The 23,595-nt window shown below is 46.8% G+C and overlaps 1 protein-coding gene across 1 annotated transcript in view; it reads right to left on the bottom strand.

The window, feature by feature from the left end:
• ANTXRL (ANTXR like) overlaps positions 1–21,213 on the bottom strand; it is a 50,371-nt gene extending 29,158 nt beyond the window's left edge. Inside the window, exons 1-10 of the mRNA XM_088528802.1 lie at positions 20,957–21,213; positions 10,319–10,390; positions 10,112–10,183; positions 8,420–8,501; positions 8,286–8,319; positions 6,539–6,618; positions 6,339–6,407; positions 6,044–6,124; positions 5,886–5,946; positions 373–471 (exon numbers count right to left, since the gene is read on the bottom strand). Of these exons, the coding sequence (XP_088384928.1) occupies positions 373–471; positions 5,886–5,946; positions 6,044–6,124; positions 6,339–6,407; positions 6,539–6,618; positions 8,286–8,319; positions 8,420–8,501; positions 10,112–10,183; positions 10,319–10,390; positions 20,957–21,117 (811 nt within the window). The 5' untranslated portion in view covers positions 21,118–21,213. The remainder of the gene's footprint in view (positions 1–372; positions 472–5,885; positions 5,947–6,043; positions 6,125–6,338; positions 6,408–6,538; positions 6,619–8,285; positions 8,320–8,419; positions 8,502–10,111; positions 10,184–10,318; positions 10,391–20,956) is intronic.
• Positions 21,214–23,595: the final 2,382 nt, after the last annotated feature.

Here is a 23,595-nt window from a genome sequence, read left to right as displayed (position 1 = left end):
CTCCTGAATCAGTCTGAACATATCACCAGAGCATCACAACAGCATTTTTTTTTAAATGGTGATGAACAAGGGGATATGGAGCACTTTGAGCCATTTTAGTCCTCCTTCTTCAGTCCGCCCTGGTTGTATCCATCACACCCCTCTGAACCATTAAGGTTGTAAGGCCACAACCCACTATGCAGCAGCACATCCCCCATGAGCTGCTACAGCACAACGCTCACAGGTGGAAGATCAAACAGGGCTGGATTTCCAGCTTTTCCTAGGCAGTTTCCTGCCCAGCTCCCCGACCTGCAGCGCCAAGACTCCCTGACTTGGATGGGCAGTGGGCTGTGCCCACATGGGACACTCGCTCCCAGCGGCCTGCAAACTTACTGATGGTAATGCTGTCATTGAGCTTGAAGCTGCACAGGACCTGGTCGATATTCCTTGCGTGATAAAAGCCATTGCCTCTTACCACAACTTGAAAAGATTCTGTAAGGATAAATAAGAGAGAGTTAGGAAAATAAATAAATGAATTAAAAGCTAACTTTACCCCTCTAATGCAGCATTTCCCTCTGGAGGGATCTGAAATACAGTGTGACCACGGCTGCTTTCCGCCACTCTCAGAAGAGCGGTCCCAGCTGCGCTTCCCTTCCCTTAGCTGGCACCGCTGACCACTGTGCTGGCCAGGGAGCTTGTGCACGACCTGAAAAATAACCCTCTGCTGCCAGTGGGACTGGTAGCGTGAGCTGACTGGTGGGCACATGCTGGGAGCAGGAACACGCAGGATGGAGCGGGCAGAGACACCGCGAGGGCTGGCAGCACCAGCTGAGCTGGAGGTGGGGCAGCCAGGACAGCTCAGAAGTGGGAAAGGTAATTTAAGGAAGAAGGTATTAAAAAAAGCTGACTTTGTTTCTCAGTTTCTTCACAGTAAGCTTTTACAGCTGTATGGGTAACCTCTGACGTCCTAGCTGGATATCAAGATATATTCCTGATAACAGGACAAGACAGCCTTCAGCTGCTCTTCCCACTGCAGGAGGGAACAGGGCAGCATCGCAGCTGCTGCCTGGCACGGCCACAGCAACAGCACGGGGCCTCTGCCCGGGACCGGCCCGGAGCCGCCACGCTGGGCACCAGGGGTAGCTGGGTGGGAAAGGGCAGTGGGAATTTCCCTCCAGGTCACCAAATCCCCCCCAGCTGCTATGCTGACCACAGCGCCAATATCCTCAGTGCAGGCAGAAAGACAATTAGGAATTTGTTCTGTTCTAAATGCTTTTTTGGATCTCTCTTCCACACTACATGCAAGAAGCCAGCTGTGACCCACACCACACAGCAAAACAAAGCCAAAAATGGGTTATACTTTTATACAGAAATTTCATGCTGTAGCTGAAACAATTTCCTCCACAGGGCTCACGCAGAGCAGCTTCTGAGTTGCATCTGAGACCTGACTGTCTTTTCACATCTACTAAACACCAGCAACCCCTGGGAACAGTTAATCTTCACGTTACAGAGATGAGAAATCAGAATAAACTGCAGAGAAGTTCTCAGCTAACAACAATTAAAACTATGAACAAGTCCACAGGCACCATTCCTTCTACTGAGGCCAAAATACTGTAAATGAGAGGAAAACAACTCTGATAGGATTTAGGGAAGCAGTACCTAATTTACAGTGATCTAAGCGAGCTCTAGCTCTCAACATCACTTCATACGATACCCTGACACAGTATTTGTGTGCTTTGGATGAAGGACTGTTATTGGAAAACACAATATGAGGCCCATCAAAGGTGCCTGAAATGCATAGTATGCTTAGCCTGCCTGCTCTGCACAGGCAAGTTACTGCAGGGCAAGTTAGCATGAGAATGTGGAGTGCTTTAACTTTTCCATACAAACAGCTTGTTCTTGCCAAAAACAACCTCACTATATCAAAGTTTAAGGCAACTTAAACTTTGCTCAGGGAAAACAGGGCATGGACATGTGTACAACGAGTTGGGATCAAGCACTGCAGACCCACACTCCAGCCTCTGCAAGGTAACTTGTCCTGACAGCAACACTCTGAAGTGGCACCGGCTGCAGGAAAGGTGGGTTTCGGAAAAGATAGTTTGAGAGGAAAGAGGAAAACACCCCCTGGAGCGCATATTAAAGTGGAACATGTGCTTTGGCACTTCACTGAAGACAGATGATCAGATTTGAGGGCTCAGTGAGCATGCCAAGAGCCAAGGAATAAACTAATATCAAAATTGGCCCGTTTCTTAAGGGAAGGGTTCTGCTTCCTGGTTCCCACTGGGGGGAGGAGGCGTGTCCTGCTTTAACAAATACAAGTGGATTGTATGGCAAATTCAGCTGCTTCTTACTCCAGGATACATCTGGAGCTCCTCCAAGTCTGATTCATGCCTTGAGCCACTCCACATTTAACTCAACTGACATCCTGAGAGTTATTCCCGACGAGCATCCCTTTTCCGCCAGCAGCGCTGACTGCAATGGCTGGCCCCAGCGCGAGCTTGGCTCGCGTTCACCCACCAGAACTATTTGGTTGCGACTGCGCATTGCACCGGAATTTTTTAGCCATCCCACTCCACAGCAACATCCCCAACCCAGCTAGCATGATCATTTCTTTTTGTCTTGGTTTTATACAAAAGCAGCTTGCTGAAATAAAAGCTAGATTTTTTTTTCTTCCTCTGAAATACCAGTCTTAAAAGGTAGCAGCCAAAGGCTTAATTGTTAACTATTTCAGCAGCTTTAAAAGTATGCAGCAAATAAGACTTTTGGCACAGAACATCCAAGATGAAAGCTGCATCCAGGACTTTAGTCTTGTCAAGACAATTTATTTCTCGTGCCCTTCTTTTCGCTGTCATCACCGCTCTGCACAGTCAGTTGTGAAAGGAGAACATCTCCTTTGTAGCAACCTGTCTGCCAACACAAACTGACAACATAGGTTCAATACCCAGCCTGCATGAAAACGTGAATAGCTGGTACTGGATTTGGTCGTTGCTATTAAGAAGTCTGTCCCTTCAAATGCTCCGAAGCATTAATACATTCCGGATGATGGTCTGTTGAAATGGCTAATTCTATTTAATTTTGCGCCTTGGCTCTGGCTGCGTCCTTTTCTTCCTTAGTTATTGTCAGATCGTAGATTGCAGCTTTTGACAAGACAGCGAAGGGAAAAAGGTCAGCACGGAAACAACGGGGCAGCGCTGGCAGCGAGATGGTAGGTTGAGGCTGGTGCGCGCTGGCTGCGCTGTCGGCTCCGCTTCTGTGACTCTGATGAGGAGCTGACGGCTTGCATCCACACCTGGTGGGTGATGTGGCCACTAGGATGCCACATCCAGCAAAACCTTTCAATCACATCCGTGTACCGTGAGCGTAATCAAAGCAATGATGCTGTCAAAGGGGATAGGAGGCACCTCCAATCCTGCACTGATAGCCTGTTTACAGGCTGCACGTCTTGGTCACTTTAAATCAGAGGGAAGAGAAAGGACCCAAGTACGTTTCTCCACATCAGGGACTACAAATTTGCAGGGTCAAAAAGCATTAAGCATCAGATAGCTGTCATAACTCGACTAGATCAATTTGTAAGCAGCCTCTCCAGAGAGCTTCGTCATACAGAGCCAATGTCCCAATTGGAGCTGTCATAATGCAGCTACACCCGCATGGAAATAGTTTCATCAGCAATTTACTAAACCTCTAGCAAATCAAAACTGAAGCTGAGATCACAAGTAATTACCAACATGGAGGTAATCATGAGTTTCAAGAATGATTGCAATGACCAGGTCAGAGCCTGTTCTAGCTCCCAATCAAGACTGGTTTCCACTGAGTACCACAATCTTTATAGTCTCACACGAGATTACTAAAAAATAGTAATGATGCTCAACAGACACCAAACTGATCATCACCTCCTTAATTAGGAAAGTTGCATATAAAATGCACAGACAGATCCACATTTCAAGCCTATAAAAAAGCAAGCTGCTTTAGTGGGGAATGTCACTATGTATAGCCCTCTTCCAAAAAGCTAGAATTAGGGGTATATGCACTCACACACTTCTCTGGAGAAATACAGGCACACCTCAAACACTTACCTAGAGAAATACACGCATGTACACGGGTACACACACAGACAAGCACTTAATGATACCCTCTCTATGGACAAATGTCAGAGTTGATCCTGATTTCACATACATTTATTGATGTCTTGATTTTTTTATCACTATTTTAAATTGCAAATTTCCAATACATTCTTTCCCAAATGCTAATAAAATTCTGAATTTTGAAAAAAAAGATCAGAACTCTAAATTTCCAGAAAAGTCACGCTCTAATTTGCAGACACCTCTAAATGTGCAATATATACATTTATACATAGCATTCAATAACCATGTGGCATTTATCATCTATTATTAGATACTTCTTTTCTAATCTATTACTAAAGTATATTTAAGCGATTACCTTAATTTAAAGTATATTAAAATTCTTAGATGGCTCCATATGCTTCAGTACTTTTAAGTATTGAAGCTTGAATAATAAACTACACGAATCACCTTTACTTTCAGAGATGAACTACATTTGATTGTCCAGTGACCTGGCTTCAGGACCCAGATTCACACATCCTGAAAACAGTTGCTCAATCCAAGGAGATTCTCTACAGGAAACAGTGGCAGAAAGAGCTGCAGAGATGTATCTCTAGCTATGTTGTAGTAAATGGGCTTACTCAAGACAATAAAGCCAAGAAAAAGTGTGAATATTGACAACGTCAAACAATTAAAGCCTCTTGAGGAGTTTATTTCAGAAAAAGGCTGTCAGGACCAGGCTCTTGGTAAGATCTTCCACAGACCCAACTCTTGTGTCCAAGACCGCTTAGCCCACGCAGAGAGCACACGCTCTCAACTCTACAAGGAATTATTTTTTCCCTTTTTTAATTGTACACAGATAAGATTTTATGACTAATACCTATTCCAGAATTATATCTGTAGGAATACATCAAAAGACAATAGAATATTTCATTTTAAATTTAAATATTCAGGGAAAGATCATAGTGTGATTGACATCTGGAAATAAAGAGCGAACAATTTTTCTTCTCTATTTTTTTTTTTTTTAGATTTACTCCAAAACTCCCATTTTGATCTGAGTGTTCAAGGTCAGCCTTCATGCATCAATGCTGTTTCATTTACACGCACTCACTTTTGTAGTGTATAAGGAAATGAACACAAGACAGGAACTAAATCAGTTCTAAATAGCCATGCTGTAAACTATACCTTCCAGCAAACTTATGGTGGCACTCTTATTCTGCTGCAATAGTCTTTTATGTAGGCAAAAAGAAAACAAACAAGTCACTAACATAGACAAGAACAAATACAAGTTAAATATACTGAACATGAAAGGAGGGAAATTATCAACAACTCCTCTGGGGATTCCTCACATTTCCAATAGCCACTAACAGCTCCTTTATGGCAAACAAGCAAAACACTAATACTTTGGGAAACGTGTCAGCTATCTTGGCCTATGAAGCTTCTCACACCTAGTTCACTAAACCTACAAACTCTGAATGTTTTGCAGATCCCTGTCCCAGTTGGTGGCAGGTCCTAGTGCACCCAAGAAACAATTTTTGCAGAAATCTGTGAATTGGCCCCTCTAGACAGTTAGATATTTTTGGCAACAGACCTTTAATCTTTTGTGGCTCCTGTTTTCTTGAGTATTTTAAGCAATGGTATCTCTAACACCCTGAATGCTCCTCAGTTAGTTCTGCAAGGGGTATTCAGTATCTGTGCAGGCTTGTCCTGAGATCAGAGAGGACTCGTGGGGCTTCACCCACCTCCTGAAGGGGCTTCCCAACACATCCATGGGCTTCAGTTCTGACACCATCAGCTCACCACTGACACCTCATTGCTATTGTGTATTTGCTCCTCTTGCAAACTCACCTCCCGCACAAACACTTGATGGTTCAGCCGCAAGGATCTCAATGCAAGACTTCTTGAGAATCTGAAAAATTGAAATGATGGCATTTTTGATAACCTTTTTAATTACACTTTCTTAAGACAGGAAGAGTGTCCCCTAGGTTTCAAAATACTCAGCTTACCGAATCAATGGTTCCTCTTAGGGCATAAAAACCTCCTGTTACTGGGAAAACATGATCGATGCTGTCAGCAATCGTCGACAGCTGCAAAGAAAGACAATCATAAATCAGGAGGAAAATAAAATTATAGTGGATAAAACTGGGCTGTTTCATACTTGCTAAAAGACATCATACTGACATGAAATGATTTATGCCTTAAGTAATTAAATAAATGCCTTCATCTGATGCTGTTACTTGTGCAGGACCATAACAGAAAAACTAGACAAGACCAAGCAAGTAAAGTCAGATTCAAAATTACCTGAGTTTCATTGAAATCTTTCACTCCAACACAGTAAACAATAGCTCCAAAACTCCTTGCTCGGTTGGCCTATAGGTAAAAAACCAAAATGATAACAGAAAGTCAACATTAAATACAAAACCATATAAAGCAGCGCAGCCAACAGTAAATGCTTACAGGTTTAGCATAAACCAGTCTGAATGAATGTGAAGGTGACTTACTTCTTGTTCTGCATAATAAAACTGAACATCTTGCAATTCTCCATCCGTCAGAGCTATAATCACACTAGCAGTTCGAACTCCTACATGGAGATATTTAACACAGTTAAGACTGCATATGGATGACAGTATGAAACAGAAAGTTTGAGGTAATCCATGCATTTTGCTGACAAATAAACTGAATCACAAGGCCAGATCGCTTGCCTGACTTGCATCGTCCTCACTGAAGATGCATTAATCTCCCCCAGCTGAAGGTCAAATGCACAAGAACACGCAGTGCTCCAAAACATTCATCACGCAAACGGTGCCAAAGCAGGAGCACTGCTCTACCCAGGGCCTTGGACAAACTCCAGGGCCAGGCATAAGACGGCATCTGTATCTGCAGGTCACCCCTCCTGTCCTCTAAAGATGAAGCCTAGACCTTGTGCATGCAAAAAGGAAAGAAAGGATCTACAACGGAGAGGGCTGCTTCACACCCCCTCCCCACTCTGCTCCCACCTAAACTTAAATGAAAAGGTGGATAGACTTCGGATAGTAGGTATAAGAAATAGAGTATATACTACAATATTACCCCCAAAATGCAAAATATTAACAAAATTATCACCAATTAATATGCAAAATACCATCAGTCAACCATTCTGCTTCAGTATAGCTTTTAAGCAAAGTAGCTGAATACATGCATCTTCCTTTCAAAGAAGTATTTGTTATTAAAAAAAAAGTTACAATTTCAAGTGTCTTTCCTGATATGGCCTCAAATTAAAGACTGATGAGTTCTGACAAGTTTCTTATGCCATGCAGTTCTTCCCATGTCACATCAGACACTGAAAAAAGCCTTAAAAAATGACTTGCAACTGGGAAAGGGGTTGGGGAGAGCTTCAATTCCCCTATTCCTCACAATTCATATATATTTTTTTCATATGTGTATATATATTTCTCATATGTGTATATTTATAATTTTTTCTCTCCAGTTCAGGATACTTTAAAAAAGCTGCAATATTCGAGCTTTTTTTTTTGTTTGTTTTGCTTTCTTTTGAACACTTGATTCCCTCCTGATATTTTATTTTATAATTTCATTTTAAATTCATCTACTGCTTTATCTTTCCTGAGTTATCTGTTACAGAGAGGTAAAATAATTTTCAGTTGGACTCTTCAGAACTCGTGCTTTTTTCTTGCAGAAATGCCTGAGAAGCCACACAAAAGAGTTGCTGCCAAGACTCCACACTCACAATCTACTCTATCAAAGGCATTAACCTATTTCCAGGTCTTCCGAAGAGAAGATATATTTTCCTCTTGAAACTTAGGGAAAATTTACGTTCTGGGGATTGATGATCTACTCCCAGACTGTTCATACTCATGCAAGATCCCCAGATGGTCACATTCATACTGACACCAAACCGAATGAGAATTGGGGTGCGCGAGACAGAAAAGGTCGAGTGCCTCAAGACACAACGATGCCTGAAAATCATGGTGTTCCCATCCTCCAGATGCAGCACGGGTGACTCTTGCTGCAACGCTCTGGGGTTCGTGTTCTGCACCGGAGCAGGTCTGTGATCGCAATGGTCTCCTCTGGTCTTAATAAACCATGAATCACTCATGGCAAAGTCAGGCTCCAGCACAAATGGAATGCAGCAGTTGTGCAACACCAGCTCCCTCTCCAGCTCCCTCAGTGGGTTTACAGCAGGTCATATAAGAAACTACCACCCTGCCTTTCCAACGCAGACACGTAACATCAGTAACATGCAGTGCCTACCTCCATAGGTTTCGTGGTAAATCTGCTCATTTGCCTGCAATAAAGTGTAGAACATTGTTAGCTCTCGAGAACAGCACCAGTAAAGCAAAGTTTGTAAGTATAAACCAAAGAAAAGGAGGTACTGTGAGGCGCACCCTTTTAAAGCCTTCGTGCATGAACGTGTCTCCTCCGGGCACTTCATACTGAAGAATCTCAAGCCCTCGCCTTATGGCTTCCCTTTGGATAAAAAATATGTATATTTATAAATAAAATCATGAGAAAGTAATTTTATTAGAAGTTTTTTTGCTGCTTTGAGATATTCCTATAATACATGTAGATTAGGAGCCCCTTTGGTAAATTACACAGAGTGCATACAAACAAGCTAAAGGACTGGCAAAAGCAAGGTATTTCAAAAACACAAACTTGAGATCAGCCAAGAACTCATGGAAGCACAGAACTGGACAAGATACAACATCAATGTAAATGCATTTTAAGAGTGCAGTTCCAGCCCTCCCTCCTCCTGGTATACTGTCAGCAGGGATAAGACTGAATTAAAACAAATGCCAGATATAAACTGTGACAAAATGCAGATGGAATGACAATTTAAAAGCCGATGGCCCTGTCATGACAATGAGACAAATAAAAACTCATAATTCAAACGGTCTTCAGGACAGCTGGAATCCGGACTTGCCCGTTATAAAGACAGAGGCCAAAAGGTATGAAAAGAGAATGGGAATGCTAAGCATTTCCTACCCGAGACCAGGGCTGACCAACCTTCTTTCCCATTTATAAGTTCATTGGGCATCGGCTGTTCCCTGGCAATAGCGAGATTTTGATACCATGAGTGCCCATGTGTAGCTTCTTACACCCCAAACAAAATCCCTTTAGGCAAGAAGATCACCCAAGGAAATTAATATTTATCTTCCACAAGCTGATCACTGGAAGACTCTGTTCCTTAGGAAAGTTTTTAGATGTTGATAGAATACAAAGAAGACCACTATAGTACGAAACAAATATTCAATAGGCAAGATGGAAATGGAGGAAATGGAAATCGGTAATGCAGACATCGGCCTCAGATGTTGTGGAATTTTCTTTTCTCCTTTTTTTTAACAAATAAATGAATAATAATGACAGCCTTTCCAAGCTCCCTTTTGCAATGGGGCATTTTGGATGGCATAACCATAACCAGTGAAGGGTTGTATATGGATTGATGGCAAAATTTAAAATTTGGGGCTAGGAGGAGAGATGTCCTCAGGGAAAACACATTTTTACCCTTTCCAAGTGTAAAATAAGCTGAAAAGGCACACACAAAAAGCCAGACAGAGAACAGAGGTTTAGGTCAGGGGACATTTCAACACCGGCTTCAACATATTGCCACAGGGTTTTTCACCTTGAAAGAGCAAATCCACTTGGGAAGAGGGAACAAGGTCAGGCTCTAGCACTGAGCTGCAAAACTCATACATGCTGAACCAAAGCAGGGTCAGGGGAAATCCAAGGCTCCTGGAGGTCTCCAGCTTGACATGAAGCCCCAGAGCTCCAAAGGGCTAGGGGGTTTCTGGGCTGCTCCAAACCCCCTTCCTCTAAGGTGCTCAGTTCAACAGGCACCCTCTTGCACTAATGGAAACAGCAGCAGAAATGAGGAGGTTTGGCAGAAATTAAGGGAAATACTCAGAAAACAGAAACACAACTAAGATGGGGCTTGGATGTATGAGTCAAATTAAATACAAGATATGTTGGGGGGAAAAAAATGTAGATTTCATTGTGAAGGTGGCAGCAAAGATTTTGCTCTGGCCTCAGACTCCTCCTTTGCCCTGAAGGTTTCTGGGTGATAATGATGAAGTACTTGCCTGTTTTCAGTTAATTTCATGATCGTGGTGCCTCGTGAGGAAAAAACGATGAACGACATGCGCAGCATTGGACTGAAATAGAAGAACAAGGCAGATCCATGTCACAATCACATTACTTGAGTAGAATTTCATTTGCTAAGAAATAATGAATATACATACACACATGCATATTTATATAGTTGAATTTTCATCCCAAGAGAACTTTACCTTATGAACTTCTCAGCCAGGCTTTCAACAAAAGAATAAATCTCTGTCCAATGGTTTCTGACACTTCCAGACCTGAATATAAAATAGAATTTATTATGTTCATCTTATTCCACAGTGAACTGCCTGTATCACTCATTTTTTAAGGTAGGATATTCTAAAGGTGGGTAAGGCCACAGACTCAGTAAAGGCCTATGGAGATCCATCATGTAACTCTCTTAAGGCTTCTAATGCAACCACGTTTGAAAGTGTTAATAAGAGTAATCATAACAAAACCCACAACGGGGAGCAGGAATAGGTCCAAAGCAGCTTACCATAAAATTTTAAAGCACATTTGGTAAATGTGCTCCCATATGGCTTTCTTCCTTTTATAACACAAAAAAATGTAAATATTTTCTTCCAGTTTAATTAATTTTGATTTTGCTAAATCATCTGCTATCAGATTATTTACTTTCCTAGAGCACAGCTCTGCTCTTGCCGCCACACAGCAAGTCCTGACTGCTCTACTCTCCCAGCATGCGTGGGTGAATGTTTCCATGAATTACTGCTTGTTTCACAAGAGGAAGCTTTTGAAGTAATTCAGAAGGGAAAGGCCATTCTAATGGCTAACACACTGGACCATCATTCTGGAAAGTTAATCCCTGGCTCTGTTACAGACTCCTTGAAAAAACTTGGGCAACTCATTTACAGGCACAAACTTAACATGTTTGTGCTCCTATTCCCAATGTACGAAATTGTGTTACCAGCATTTCCCATTTCCTCTTCCCCCTCTATTTAGATTTTGCATCTTAGAGACTCTAGTGCTTCACAGTAAATGACACTGGGTGGGTCCACGCCAAACACTTCCAAGCCATTAAAAAGGCTTCAAAGTCAATGGTTTCAGAGCTCTCCCTTGGGGTCTGCTGTTGCAGACGGGCAAACTCATGCACCCTGTGCCTTCAGCATAAGCAGAGGTGGACAGAAGGATGAACAAAACCACATGTGCAGAAGGGTCACAAGGTTTGGAAACAGATTAACTTAAAAAATTCTGCCATGTAACCATGAAAATTAGAGGAACCTGAGCTTTCCTCTAAGTGTCCTTAGAAATTGTTCTGTGTAAATACATGGAAGAAAAAGAAAGAAAATATACAGTGAAAAAGTGAAAATACTGCCCCGTATCACAATTCTCATCTCCAGCCGGGTTTTTCACACAGCCCTGCCCACACCACTTCCAACTCCAGGTGCCAGGGCACAGAGTGGTGCACACCAGCCCACATGAGCAACGCAGCAGGGCCCTGCCTGCCGTGCACAGGAGGAGCAGAGGGACGAGGAAGGAGAGACACTGATGTAAAGGCTGCCTGAAGAACTTGCGCAAGGCCGGGCTCGCGCGCCTTCTCTTCCGGGGAACCGGTGAGTCACCCGCAGACGACGCTGGTTATCAAAGAGCGACGCGACCGCTTTGGCGAGGGTAGCGGCGCTGGGACCGCTCGCACGAGGGGCTGCGTCTGCGCAGCTCGCGTCTGCGTGTGCAGCGTCAGGTCAGACAGGTGTGCGTGCTTGTGAGCAGTGCCTGGGAAAAGGCGCAATACTACTAGCAAATAAGCTCCTTTCTCGTCCTTAAGAAGCAATCCACACATATATGAGGTATGTACTTTAAGGGCTGCTTTTTCGAAGTGATCCAAGGCAGTGCCAAATCTGTAGTTTCTCTGGGTCCTTTTGAAAGTCCTACACAAAATCTAAATCAGCTGAACTTGTAACTTGAATAGATTCAGGGAAAATCTGTTCATTTGAAGCCCTTCCTACCTGCCCCCCTTAGATTTGTCCCTTCCAGTTTCATTTAGAGCTTGCCATTCCCCTTAAGGGCCATATCTGCAACTTCCCGTAGGATCACTTCTCCACATAAAATAGCCACAGCTTCTTATTTGCAAAATGCTGATCTATTTTGGATGTGATACCAAATCTCTACTGCCAACTACAGAGGCACTGATGCAATCCAGAAAGGATGGTAGCGAGGAGTTTCTTTAGAGAGGAACAAATCATCGTTTCCAGTACCTTAGAACTGTCTGGATTATTTTTCATTTAACTCCTTTATTTTTCTTGGAACATCTAACCCTCAGAAAAGCACAGCTTGCATAACAACATCCAAGACACTGGAAATTTAAAAAAAATCATAAGCCAGTAAGTGGCAAAATGAAGTCTTTTAGAGTGAAAATGCACAGATAACCTTCTTACTGTGTATTTTCATATACTCGCATAAGAAAGATCATCCTCTTGGATGAGAGGCCAGCTGAAATTTTGAGACAACTGAAAATAAGAGTGGCTAGAAGGCTAGAGGTTGCAATAAATCCATAGGCGCCCACTTCCAAACAGTTAAGGAAGCTTCAGTCATGCGCAAGTCTTCACAGGGCATCCTCTGTGCTCTCAAAGACCCATCTCCGCATCACCAAGCTACAGCTCTGCCAAGCAAACCTTGACCCACTAAAAGTGGGTCCAAGTACCTGCTAGAGGGAATTCTGCACCTAAATATCACTCATTGCTGGTCTATCAGCTGTCAGACAGAAAAAAATAGCTGTTGAAAAATGCCATGTAGAGGGTGCCAGTGAAGTTCAACACTGAGTGAACATGCAGTCACTCTCCTCAGAGCCCAAAAGTGTCCCTCAAAATCTTAAACTCCCCTAATCTCTCTCTGTAAGCTTGTACCTGACCCTATTCGAGAATTGAAATCCATACCCATTTTCAACATCACACAGCATGACTTTTAGAGCAGCTCTGGTGCTCTTGTTGCTTCCATTAGAAGCTCGGTCCGCAAATGAAACACTCCTGTAGTTTCCAGAGGAAATGTTGTGCCTTCCAAATAGTTAGATGTAAATCAATCATGGAAAAGTGCATACAGAAAAAAAACACCGGGTCTGAGACCCACTCTTCTACCCCCACCAGTGAGGAGGGGAAGTTATGAAGCAGGAAAGTCTTAAATTTCCTGCCATAGAGATTCAAACCAGTGGATACACCGAATCAGCACAGCAGCCATCTGCAGAGAGGACGTTGTTCCAGCTGGACCTCCCTTGCTGGCTCATACTTCAGAGATTTCCTGCGTCTCTGTATGCAGCTACCTGGTTCAGCTCCTCACACCAGTCACGGTGGCAGCTGCCACCATGGGCGCCCTGGGCTCGTCCTGCACCAGTCACGCTGATCCTCCCCGTGGCTCACTGCAAAGTGACCCACAAGCCAAAGGCCACTGTGGGTAACGACCCACGGCTCCAAAGCAGCATAAGGACCTTTCACAGTCGAGTGGGAAGATGAGGTTTCAGTCCTTGGAGCTTACATAACTCTCATGGCAAGGAAAATGCACGGCAATAAGCAGCTGCTGTAGGCAGCCAGAAGGCAGCAGAAAACATTTCAGGGATCATTTCTGCTGCCGGTTCCACCGGGGTGAACCTGGAGCAAGTCCAGTAAAGCAACACAATTTCCCCACGTTCAGGCCTACGTAATCGGGATCAGAATGAGGCCCAACCAGCGTAAAAAACCCACAGCAGCCATTTGTTGTGAGCACATTCCCGGCTCCGCCAGCTCCGTCCCTCCTGCCCGGGAGACGGGGAGAGGAGTCAGCAAACCACAACACGGGGAGGAATGTGCTCCTGGCCGCTGTGGGACCCAGCCCCGGGAAGCAGCTGCTGCTCCCGCTGCCTTTCTCCCGGCTTTCGCAGAGCTACCGCTGGACGGCGGGGAGAGGAGGCAGCAAGTATTCCTGGGGGTGGAAAGCAGCGTTGTGAGCTGTGGGGCCTGACTCTGCACCGGCTGATTTTAGAAGGACTCCTTTTAAGTCAGCAGAGCTTCACATCGGTGTGAAAGCTGGTGAGCGTGTTGTCAGAGCCGTGTCCACGCTGATCTCGGGAAGTTCATGGCGGCTCAAGAGACAACGAGATGTGGGGCAGGCCGGAGCCTTCACCACACAGCCGGCCTCCAAGCCGCCGAGCACAGATGGGAGGCACTTGCAGCCCGGTTACTTCAGCAGGCAGAAACAGGGGTCTGCTCAAAGGAACCTGCCCCAGGACACAGGCGATTCAAAGCTAAACTCACTGAAGAACCCCCACGGATCAACAGGCTGCAATGCATATTACGCCCATGGTGCAGCAGTGACAGTTAATGCTCCAGCGCTTTCCAGATAGTAAATATTTTTATTACCGCATGTACCCAGAGAGGAGGCAGTAGGATCCAAAGCCTTTCCTCACTGCTGAATAAGAAAGTAGATGGTGAATGCCTTAAAGGGACTCCCTCTTTTACCTCTCTCCCCCCACACACGTACATTTATTTGCCTGTCCCTTACTGATGCAGAAAAACTCACAAGCAAAGGCAGCAATTCCAAGGGTGATCCTGGAGCAAGAGGCAAACTTGTTATTATAGTACATTATTATTTAAGAATTGTGGGATCATTCTGAGTGTGGTATCAGGGGAATACAATACCCACTGAAATTCTGGGGCCCTGTAAGTCTCTAAACCCCACCTTGACTAATGGTGGCCCAGTATAGAGCCCATTGCTCAGAAACAGGGAATTTACTGTTGTTATTTGGAGCCGCTCTTTGTGGCCACGACCACATTGTAGACAGCAGCATTCTTGCACATGGCTAATAACGGCTCTGCAATAAAAGCAAACCCTGGGGCATCTAGTTTGTTGTGGTTTCAGACAGGCATGCGCATGTTCATCCATTCCTCTGATGCCTTCTTCTGAGGCAGCAGAGCATTCAAAGTGACAAGAACCCTCCTCCCTGAAACAACACTGCTTGCAAGCAGCGAAGGGACCTTCTGTGGGTGATTCATGCAGACAAGGAAGGAAGAGCTTATATTATCTGCTCCAAAGGCAACCAGAAACATGGTCCAAGTCAGCCAGTCTGTACTTGCTTCAAAGTATAAGCACATTAGTGTAGTGGACATGACAAGGACAGGGAAATGGGAAGGCAAAGATAGAAAAGTCCAGAAGACTGGAATACAGATTTCTTTGACCTAGACCAGCACCCTGAGCACAGGACTCAGTCTGTGAATCAAAGAGCTTTTACGACCAAAATCCTCCTTCTTTCAAAGATGGCTTTTCTCCTATAAAAGTACTAACAAATTCTGCAGCAATACAACTGACTTTAGTAAGTCATCCGTCAAGTATCACCCAGTGCTCAGCCACGGGTCTGACCCATCTTGTGTTACAGATCTTGCTACACACATAGTCACCAAAAGAGCACATTGCAAAGTGGTGAAAAAAAGGCCCAAACAAACAAATGAACAAAGACAAATCTCTCGGTAAAGCCTTGAAGCCTCCAAGCATACAAGCCTGGCAGACCCCATCTCTGTTACCTGATCCTGTTTGAGCAACCATCAGCGCATAACACTCTTCACAAGGTGCAACAGATTTCCAGATCCCTGAGCTGTGAATAACTCACAAAGTCACTCTATCCCCTTGCTGCTTGAAATGGAAAGGTTTAACCCAGCTCTGCCCCGTGCGCACTCACGTTGTGCCGCATGCCAGCGCCCAGCCTGCAAGCTCAGACACAGAAGTAACAAAATTCTCAGTCGCTGGGCGCTTGCAAATCCAAATCCAAGCTCAGTGGGAAGCTTTCGGGTTACTTCCTTGGCTCAAGCCCCAAATAAATCAGATTTAGTTACATGCATAAATAGACTGCAAATGACAAGCTGCCATAGCTTTTTCTTCCTCTGTTAGCTGTATGCATTTTATGTCAAATAAGCACTACCCATTAGCTTTGTGCCATGTTTTACGAAGCTTTTTTTTTCTTGGGGCAGGAAGGGAAGATTGGTTTTCCTGAAACTTTTTTTCTGCCAAAAGACAAATCTGGCAGAATAATATCAGACAAAACACAAACAAATAAAAGCTGGTTCCAATAACATAGGTATGTCTGAAACTGAGTAAAAATTTGTTTGAAACATTCCAAAGAGTTCTACCTGGTTATAAAAAAAATAAAATAAAGAAAAATAACAGCACTGGTTGCAATAAAACCACAACAAAGAAAGATGGATAGGCAAAATCCCAACAGATTTTGTTTTGAAAACAGTAAAGATTATTGCTTGCAGGCATTTGCAGAACATGAAGGGGTGGCATGTAAGTGATGTGGTTAGGTTATAGGGGAGGAAGAAGGCAAAGAGGAAGGCAGACACAGCCATTTTTAAAAACGGAAGTGCAGCATAATTGATGGAATCTAATGAACAAGATTGCTACTTTTAGTCAGACAGTGAATGGATCCTGGCAATCTCTAGAGGCAATTTACCTGCATTAGATCCTAAACGTTAGGATGAACCTAAGCCTGGCTGCAGTAAATAGATATTCTTGCTTATCAAAAAGAGACTTCATTAGTAGTACAGCCAGGAGTAAAGGATGATAATTTCCAAAAGTAGTGATGTTGGGAGACACGCACGGGCAGCCACATAAGCAAGCGATCTGCTTTCTCAGCACAGCACCTGAGACTGCAAGATACCAAGGTATCCAAAGATTAGGAATGCAGCGAGTTACCTTGAAAAACTATGTCCAGAGTTGGCCAGTTTCCAAAAGACTTTTAATTCTGATTGCTTTCTGGCCTGCATGAATTAAAGGAGTGAGCTTCAACCCACTTTCCCCTTCTCTGCCAACAACTGACTCTTCGAGGGGGAAGTTCAGACGGAAAAATGAGAGCAGGAGGTGGAACAGGGCGCCTGATCTCCCATTAGCATGTGGCAGTTGTGCTCTGCCCCACCAGTCCCTACCAGGAACCCCCGCCTCTGGACTGAGGCTCAGCAAGCTAAAAGGGGCAGCTGGAAAGCAGAGGCCAAGGCAGGAGGCTCCGCTCTCCACATTCACTGTCCTCTTTGCCAGAGCTGCCAGGGGCAGGGAGGCTCCTGGGAGGGCAGGAGGAGAAGTAACAGAACTGGGGTGAGTGGCCATACTGCTGTGGGCCCGAGGGGCATGAGCCTCCTGAAGAGCGTGCACCAAAAGGTCAGGTGGAAGATGAGGAGGGGAGACAGGGTCAGCCGTACTTCCCCCCTGAAAAATGAGAAAAAAAGTTATGAATCGTGGCTCTAAAATCAGTCAGGGCCTTACACAAGACATTCGGACTGATATGGTCTGTCCTGTGGAAAAAAAGAAAAGAAAACATTTTCCCAGGGCTGTGCGGCTCATTTTTACTCAAAACACAAATGATTTTTTAGCAAGCGACCCAGCAGGAAAAATGCAAAAATACTTTTGAGAATCTCAAATCCCTCTTTTTCCCTCCCATTTCCCATCCTGCCACACAGTCCAAAAATAATCAAAGGAATGTCTTCTTATTATTTGGTGAATAAGAAACACAGATAGCTCTGCAGCTCAGTTCTGCCATGTCAACCATTGCCAGGAGCAGATATTCATGGCACAGTTTGAAATGCTTTTAAAATAGAGGCTTATAATTTTTGCACTGATAAACAATCAGAACGATGCTACCAGGCACTGCTATAATTAGAAAACACTAGAGGTCAGTCATCTTTTTGCTGTGCAAGTACATTGAAACATGATTACAAACAACAGCTGGATGTTAACAACAACCCCGGGATGAAAGGCAGATATTTACATACTCCAGCATGAAGATGTCACTGCAAGATCAGAATGAAGTCAAGCAATCAAAGCGAGGGAAGCAACCAAAGCCAGTGAAAAATACTCAGCTAGCAGTTATGCTGACCATAAGACTATACTTGTTTAAAGGTGAACAAGAGACCTTTGGCATCATGTGTGACCAGACCATACACTCTCAGAGAGATTGCCCCCATCAGTTCAGGGGCAAACAGAACACACTGCTGCTTCAAGGCAATTTTGGAGTTTTCTTTCTCACACAGCTTCAGGAGATTCGCTCCTTTAAGCGGTCCCAGAATGGCTCTAACATGGTCAGACAATCCTGAAGAGGAGGGTGGCAGGGCACCCTCCACCCATACTGCTTTTCCCTTACACCCTGCCACCTTGTTGGACATCCAAGGCTTCATTCCCCTGCTCTGATGCTCCCTAGACCATGGAATTATTATTAAGAGCTGCAGTCGACTTCAGGAAGAGAAAAAAAAATGGAAGAAGTCTATGAGTTTCTTCTTCTAATTGGCACCATATATATTATACCAATAACTCCAGCAGCAGCTGATCTTTTCCCCTCTGCTGCTGATGTCTACAGGATTAGATCCCCCACACTCTGCCTGGGAGAATGAAAAGGAAAGTCATCCCCCGTTAAAGTCATCGCAGTAACACACAGTGCACACGCACAAAGAGAAAGGTTTGTTGCCATCTTCCAGTTTACCTCCTACCAATGTGAGATCACGTCTTTCTATGGGGAAGCAAAGCAGGGAGGATTTAAAGTCCCTTTGGTTTACCCAGGCTGACTTTGTAGACAGGGCCTGTCACTGAGCTAAAGAGAGAACTGCTGGGTCATAGGACCAAAGCCTGGAATTTTCCCAGAAGCAATACTTTAGCCCCAGCATTATGAACCTGATTCCAACTGAATGCATCCAACGCCACACCAGCAAGACACCAGTGACGGGCAGCAATCCCCAAGACATCCTGTGGTGCCTAGCGCTGCTTTTTTTCTGGAGATTCTCCACTAGAAATTAGAGGCAGACCTCTTCCCAGATATGCATCAGCACAAATATAATTCTAAAATATGCATCCAGGCGTTTCCAAATTTGATCAGCTGCTTCCAACTGGCTTCTTGCCTTCTGCCTATCAGGAATATCCTGACCCTTCTGAACGCAAATGGGTTATGCGAGTCCTTCCAACGAACCATCCCAAGATCAAGAGTCAACCCATTAGAATAGCGCTCCCTGCCACCAGAGAGCCTCCCTGTGCCATGTCAGATGTCACACAGAACACCACCTCTGCCAGCAAGCACACCTAAGTGCCATCTGCACGCTGGTACAGCAGGGGAACGGCACGGGACCTATGGATCACGAGATCTGGCACTCCAGTATTACCCATATGGACTGTAATGCAATCAATCTCATCAAGGACAAAAGCAGCTTTGCCACTGCATTGCTACTGCCTTCAGTAGGAACAAAGTGGAGTCTAAAAGCATCTAAAGGACCAAACAAAATCTACTGTAGCTCTCTTACTGGAGCCCCTCTTTAAGCCCCTTGGAGGTTTATAAAGACTCAGATTGTGACTGAAGTCAAAGAATTTTCCCACTGCAGTCCTGCTTCTAAGTGTAGCCTTTTACACCAACCATAATCAAGATTGGTCTGCAGTGAAGTCAACATGCAGAGTAGACAGTACCCAAAACCAAGGTACTAGATCTGTAGCCAGCTTAAAAAAAAAAAAAGTACATCCACAATGCTGAAGAATTTACCAAACAACTTCCTATTCCTTCATATATAAGTAACTTTGAGCAGACCATTCTCCCCTCTGCCCATTCTACCCAAACATGACACAAGTAATGACAGCAGTTGCCTCAGTAAAGTGGTTTGTGATCTACTGAAGTACCATAAAAGTGGTGTGTTACGATTTCTGGAGGTACACAATGACATTTTAGAAATCATACTGTAAAAAACAGATATTGTGGCACAGAAACAACGCTTATCACCATCACCATTTATTCATTTTTACTGCAAACTTAATACAGGGAGCGGCCCTAACAACAGTTTAGGTCAGGGCCAGGTATGAATGCGAGCACCTAACACGAGTCCTTTGCAGAGCTGCTTCTAGGCATGAAGGGGCCTTCGCAAAGAAGTTCTGAGCGGAGAGAAAAACAAACCCAACCACCACGCACCGTGCATGGTCAGAAAGGCAGGATGCCTCAGGTCGCCTTCGAATCCTCCAGCTCTCAAAATAGGATGATCGGGAATGGCCCTTCTTTCTCCTTCTCTGGGAAGGGAAGGCACGGAGCCCTGCGCGAGAGGGCCCCTCTGCCTCACGCAGGCCGTGCTGTGCAGGGGGCCTGACAGAGCAGCAGCCCTCCCAACCGGGACACGGGAACAACGCAGGCCTATACCCGGCTCTGGGCAGAAGCAACAAAGAAAACGCTCAATCTCTCATAATCCCATCTAATGCATTACCCAGGATATGTTGGATAACACCATGATTGCATTGACCGCACGTGGGAGGCTAACAATTTCCTCAAGTTTAACCCCTGGTTGCCAGCCCTGGTTCAAGCACCAGGAGAGACAAAAGTTTTGCCTTCTGAAAAATATTTGTGGCTCTACCAGTTTACCACTGACTTTGCTAACACTTGCTCTAACATGTCTACAAATGTGAGCTTAACCATGCCCTCGGCCCATATCTACATAGGGTAAATACTGCTTAAGAAAAAATGGAAGAAGAAGAAAAAAAAGTGTTTGCCAGCATATTTTAACAGACAAGTCTCAAGCACAGCTTTAGGCAATTCTGAAGAAGCTAATGAGAAACAACAGGTTTCCTAAAGCCTCGTGGTGAGCCTGCAAACTACCAAGCGTTGCACTTGGCCGGCGTAGCGCGAGCCCAAGCCGGGCACAGCGGCACCGCGCGTGGAGCCCGGCTCTCCGCTCGCCCCCGGCCACGCCGCCAGCCCGGGGGTCCCCGACGCCCCCCGGGGCAGCGCGAAGGCGGCGGCGGCGCCGCGTGCCGCGATGGGCACCGGGGGGCGACCTCGCTGCCGCGGCGAGGGGGCACTGAAGGGTGAATAAGCGCTTGTAAATGTGACTGTCACTTACTTATCCAGGACGAAGTAGAGATCAAAGGCTCCGTGGCAGGAGCGCTGCTCTTCTCGCTCTTCCTCCTCCTCGGCCTGGGCGCAGCAGGCGAAGCTCGCGGCCGCCAGCAAAAAGCAGCACAAAAAAGCCACTTTCTCCGCGCTGCTCCCGCAACTCGCCATTTTTTTCCCCCTCCCTTAAATCTTCCTCTTCCCCCCGTCTCTTCCTCTCCCGGCAGACTTTACAGCCCCTTCGGAAGCGCCAAGGAGGCGGGAAAAAATGGGGGGGGGGGGGAAGAAAGAGAAAAACCAGCGCTGCCCGAGCGCGGCTCCCTGCTCAGCGCCGCAGGCTCCGGGCGGGCTCGGGGCGGGGGCAGCGCTCGGGGCTGGGCCCGGGCGGAGGCCCCCGGCGCCCCGTGCCCATGTCCCGCCGCCCGGCTGGGCGCGCGGAGCGAGGAGCGCCGCGAGGGGACGCAGGATCCGAGGGGGGAAAAGCCGAAGCGGGACTTTCCTGTTCCGGGAGACGGGAAGGGGGGAAAGGCGAGAGGCGGCCGCGCGCGGGGCCCTCCCGCCGCCCGCGCGCGCTGCGGAGCGGGGGCCGCGCCGCCCCCCGGCCCGGCCGCAGCCGGGCGCCCCGCACCGCGGCAGGGACAGGGACAGGGACGCACTCCCCGAGCCCCCGAGGGGCTCTGACAAATCCCTGGGGCAGCGTTGACCTGCGGGGTGGGGGGGAAGGAATCATAGAAATTGCCTGGAGAGGGCGGTTAAGCGCCTATTTCCCCGGCTCCCTCCTAGTGCATTCAATAGCTTTGGTTTCGCGGTAAAAAACTTGGTTTACTCGCACGGGAGAGCGGTGCCTGCACACAGCCTCAGCGGGGAAGCGGCAGCCCTGCATGGGGCTCTGCAGGACCCCCCGCCCCGGGCCGACACGGGGTACAGAGCCCTGCCCTGCGAGCGGCCCCAGCCCCGCGGAGCATCTGGCTGCTGTCTCCAAAGTTGGAATAATTACCAGCCCCGAGCCCTTCCCCCGCGCCCGCCACGGCGCCTAATTAATGAAAAGAGCCACGGGGAGGGATGCGACCGGAGTCACTTTGCATGACGGGGTTGGGACTCGACGTCGCGCTCCGCTTCTTGGGGGGAGGCTCGCGGACGTGACTCAAGGTCGAGGGCAGGAAGCCAGAGCCGCCCCCGGGGGGGCTTCCTGGCGCCTGCCCCAGCGGAGGCCCCCAAAAGCCGCCCCGGGAGCGAAACACCAGCGAAAAGGGGACCCTTCCCCACAACAACCGGGTGTGGGGGGGACCCGTGTGAGTCCCGGCCCGGCTCAGCCCTTGTATGAAGAAAAGGTTAGAGGGTCGTCTGGTTTTCAGCCATTTTTTCAGCCACTTGCTCCATTTAAGCTTTGAGCACGGCTAAAAGTTGAACGCGCAGCTTGAGCTAGCAACTACTTTAAAGGCATTTTTTTTTCTCATGCTTTGGCCAGTTCAGCCCCAGCGATTACTTAGATCATGGAGAAATACAAGAAACCCACATCCTCTGTGTTGACATTCACAAAAAATGAGCAAGCGGCTGCTGGGCAGCAGGAATCCCCCCCCACCCCGCCCCTTCGGCCTCGCTGGTGCCCACTAGTGTCCGCAGTGCGCGCGATTCCCGGCCACGCCGCGCACCCCGCGCGCCTTCTCCACAGTACAAGTGCCAGCAGCGTCGGGGTCCCTCGGTGCAGGATGGATATCCAATCGCTGCGTAAAATACCGTGCCGGGCTCTCCAAAGTGGGATAAAACAGGCACTGCAGAAAAAACAAACAAACAAACAAGAATCGGGGCCGGTGCGCGCTGTTCTCTGGGTGCTGCTCCAGTCCCCGGCAAGTCACCCGTCCCGCTGCGCCCCCTCCCCTGCGAAGGGGCCGGGCCCACCCGCGTCCCCCGCGGGGCTCCGGGCTGGGCGGGGACCCCACGGAGCCTCCGCAGCCCCGCGGGGGTGCGGGGGACCGCGTGGGTTTGCGCTCAGCCGCTCCGGGGCTGCCGTGGGCCCAAACGGGCGGCGGGGGGAGAAGCTGCCTAATGGGGGCAGGGGGAAGGGGCGCCCCGGGCCGGGTGCCTTTGCCAGGCTCCTGCTCAGCGCATCCCGCCGCATCCCGCACCCGGCTCATCGTGCTCCAGGAGGTGCGATCCATGTGGTGCTCCCTAAGGCGGGTGAAATCGCCTAGCGATCCCTTTCGCACGCTTTACAGCTCTCTTTGGGTACTGGCTGCAAGAATGTAAGCGGGTGCGCTAGGAACGGCGATGGGAACAGTTAATCTCGCTTTGTGGAATCTCTATCCAGCGGCAGAAAATGCTCCCAGGGACACAGTGAGACTCCCGGGGCCCAGAAACCCGCCCCCGGCTGGGCGGTAGATGCAGCCCCGCGCGGTGCTGGGGGCACCCATAGACCCCCGTTAACTAATTACTGTTGTCTATTCCGCCTGATCTGAACTTTTAGAGAAAACACAAACTCTTGACTATATTCTCTCTTTAATTCCTTTAATACAGCACACGCAGCGTGTGATTCACTCTTTTTATTGGTATAAGATTACTCTTTAATTGTAGCGAAAATCTATCCTTTCAAAAGCATTAAAGGTTTGACGTTTCTCTTCCCAATACAAGCCAATATTGAGATTACATGGA

The sequence above is a fragment of the Tinamus guttatus genome, unplaced genomic scaffold (assembly GCF_059628265.1).
Source record: "Tinamus guttatus ecotype Peru unplaced genomic scaffold, ASM5962826v1 Tinamus_guttatus_pri_ptg000314l, whole genome shotgun sequence".
Classification (NCBI taxonomy): domain Eukaryota; kingdom Metazoa; phylum Chordata; class Aves; order Tinamiformes; family Tinamidae; genus Tinamus; species Tinamus guttatus.
Note: the sequence above shows the minus strand (reverse complement) of the source record. Positions and strands in the feature narration are given on the sequence as shown.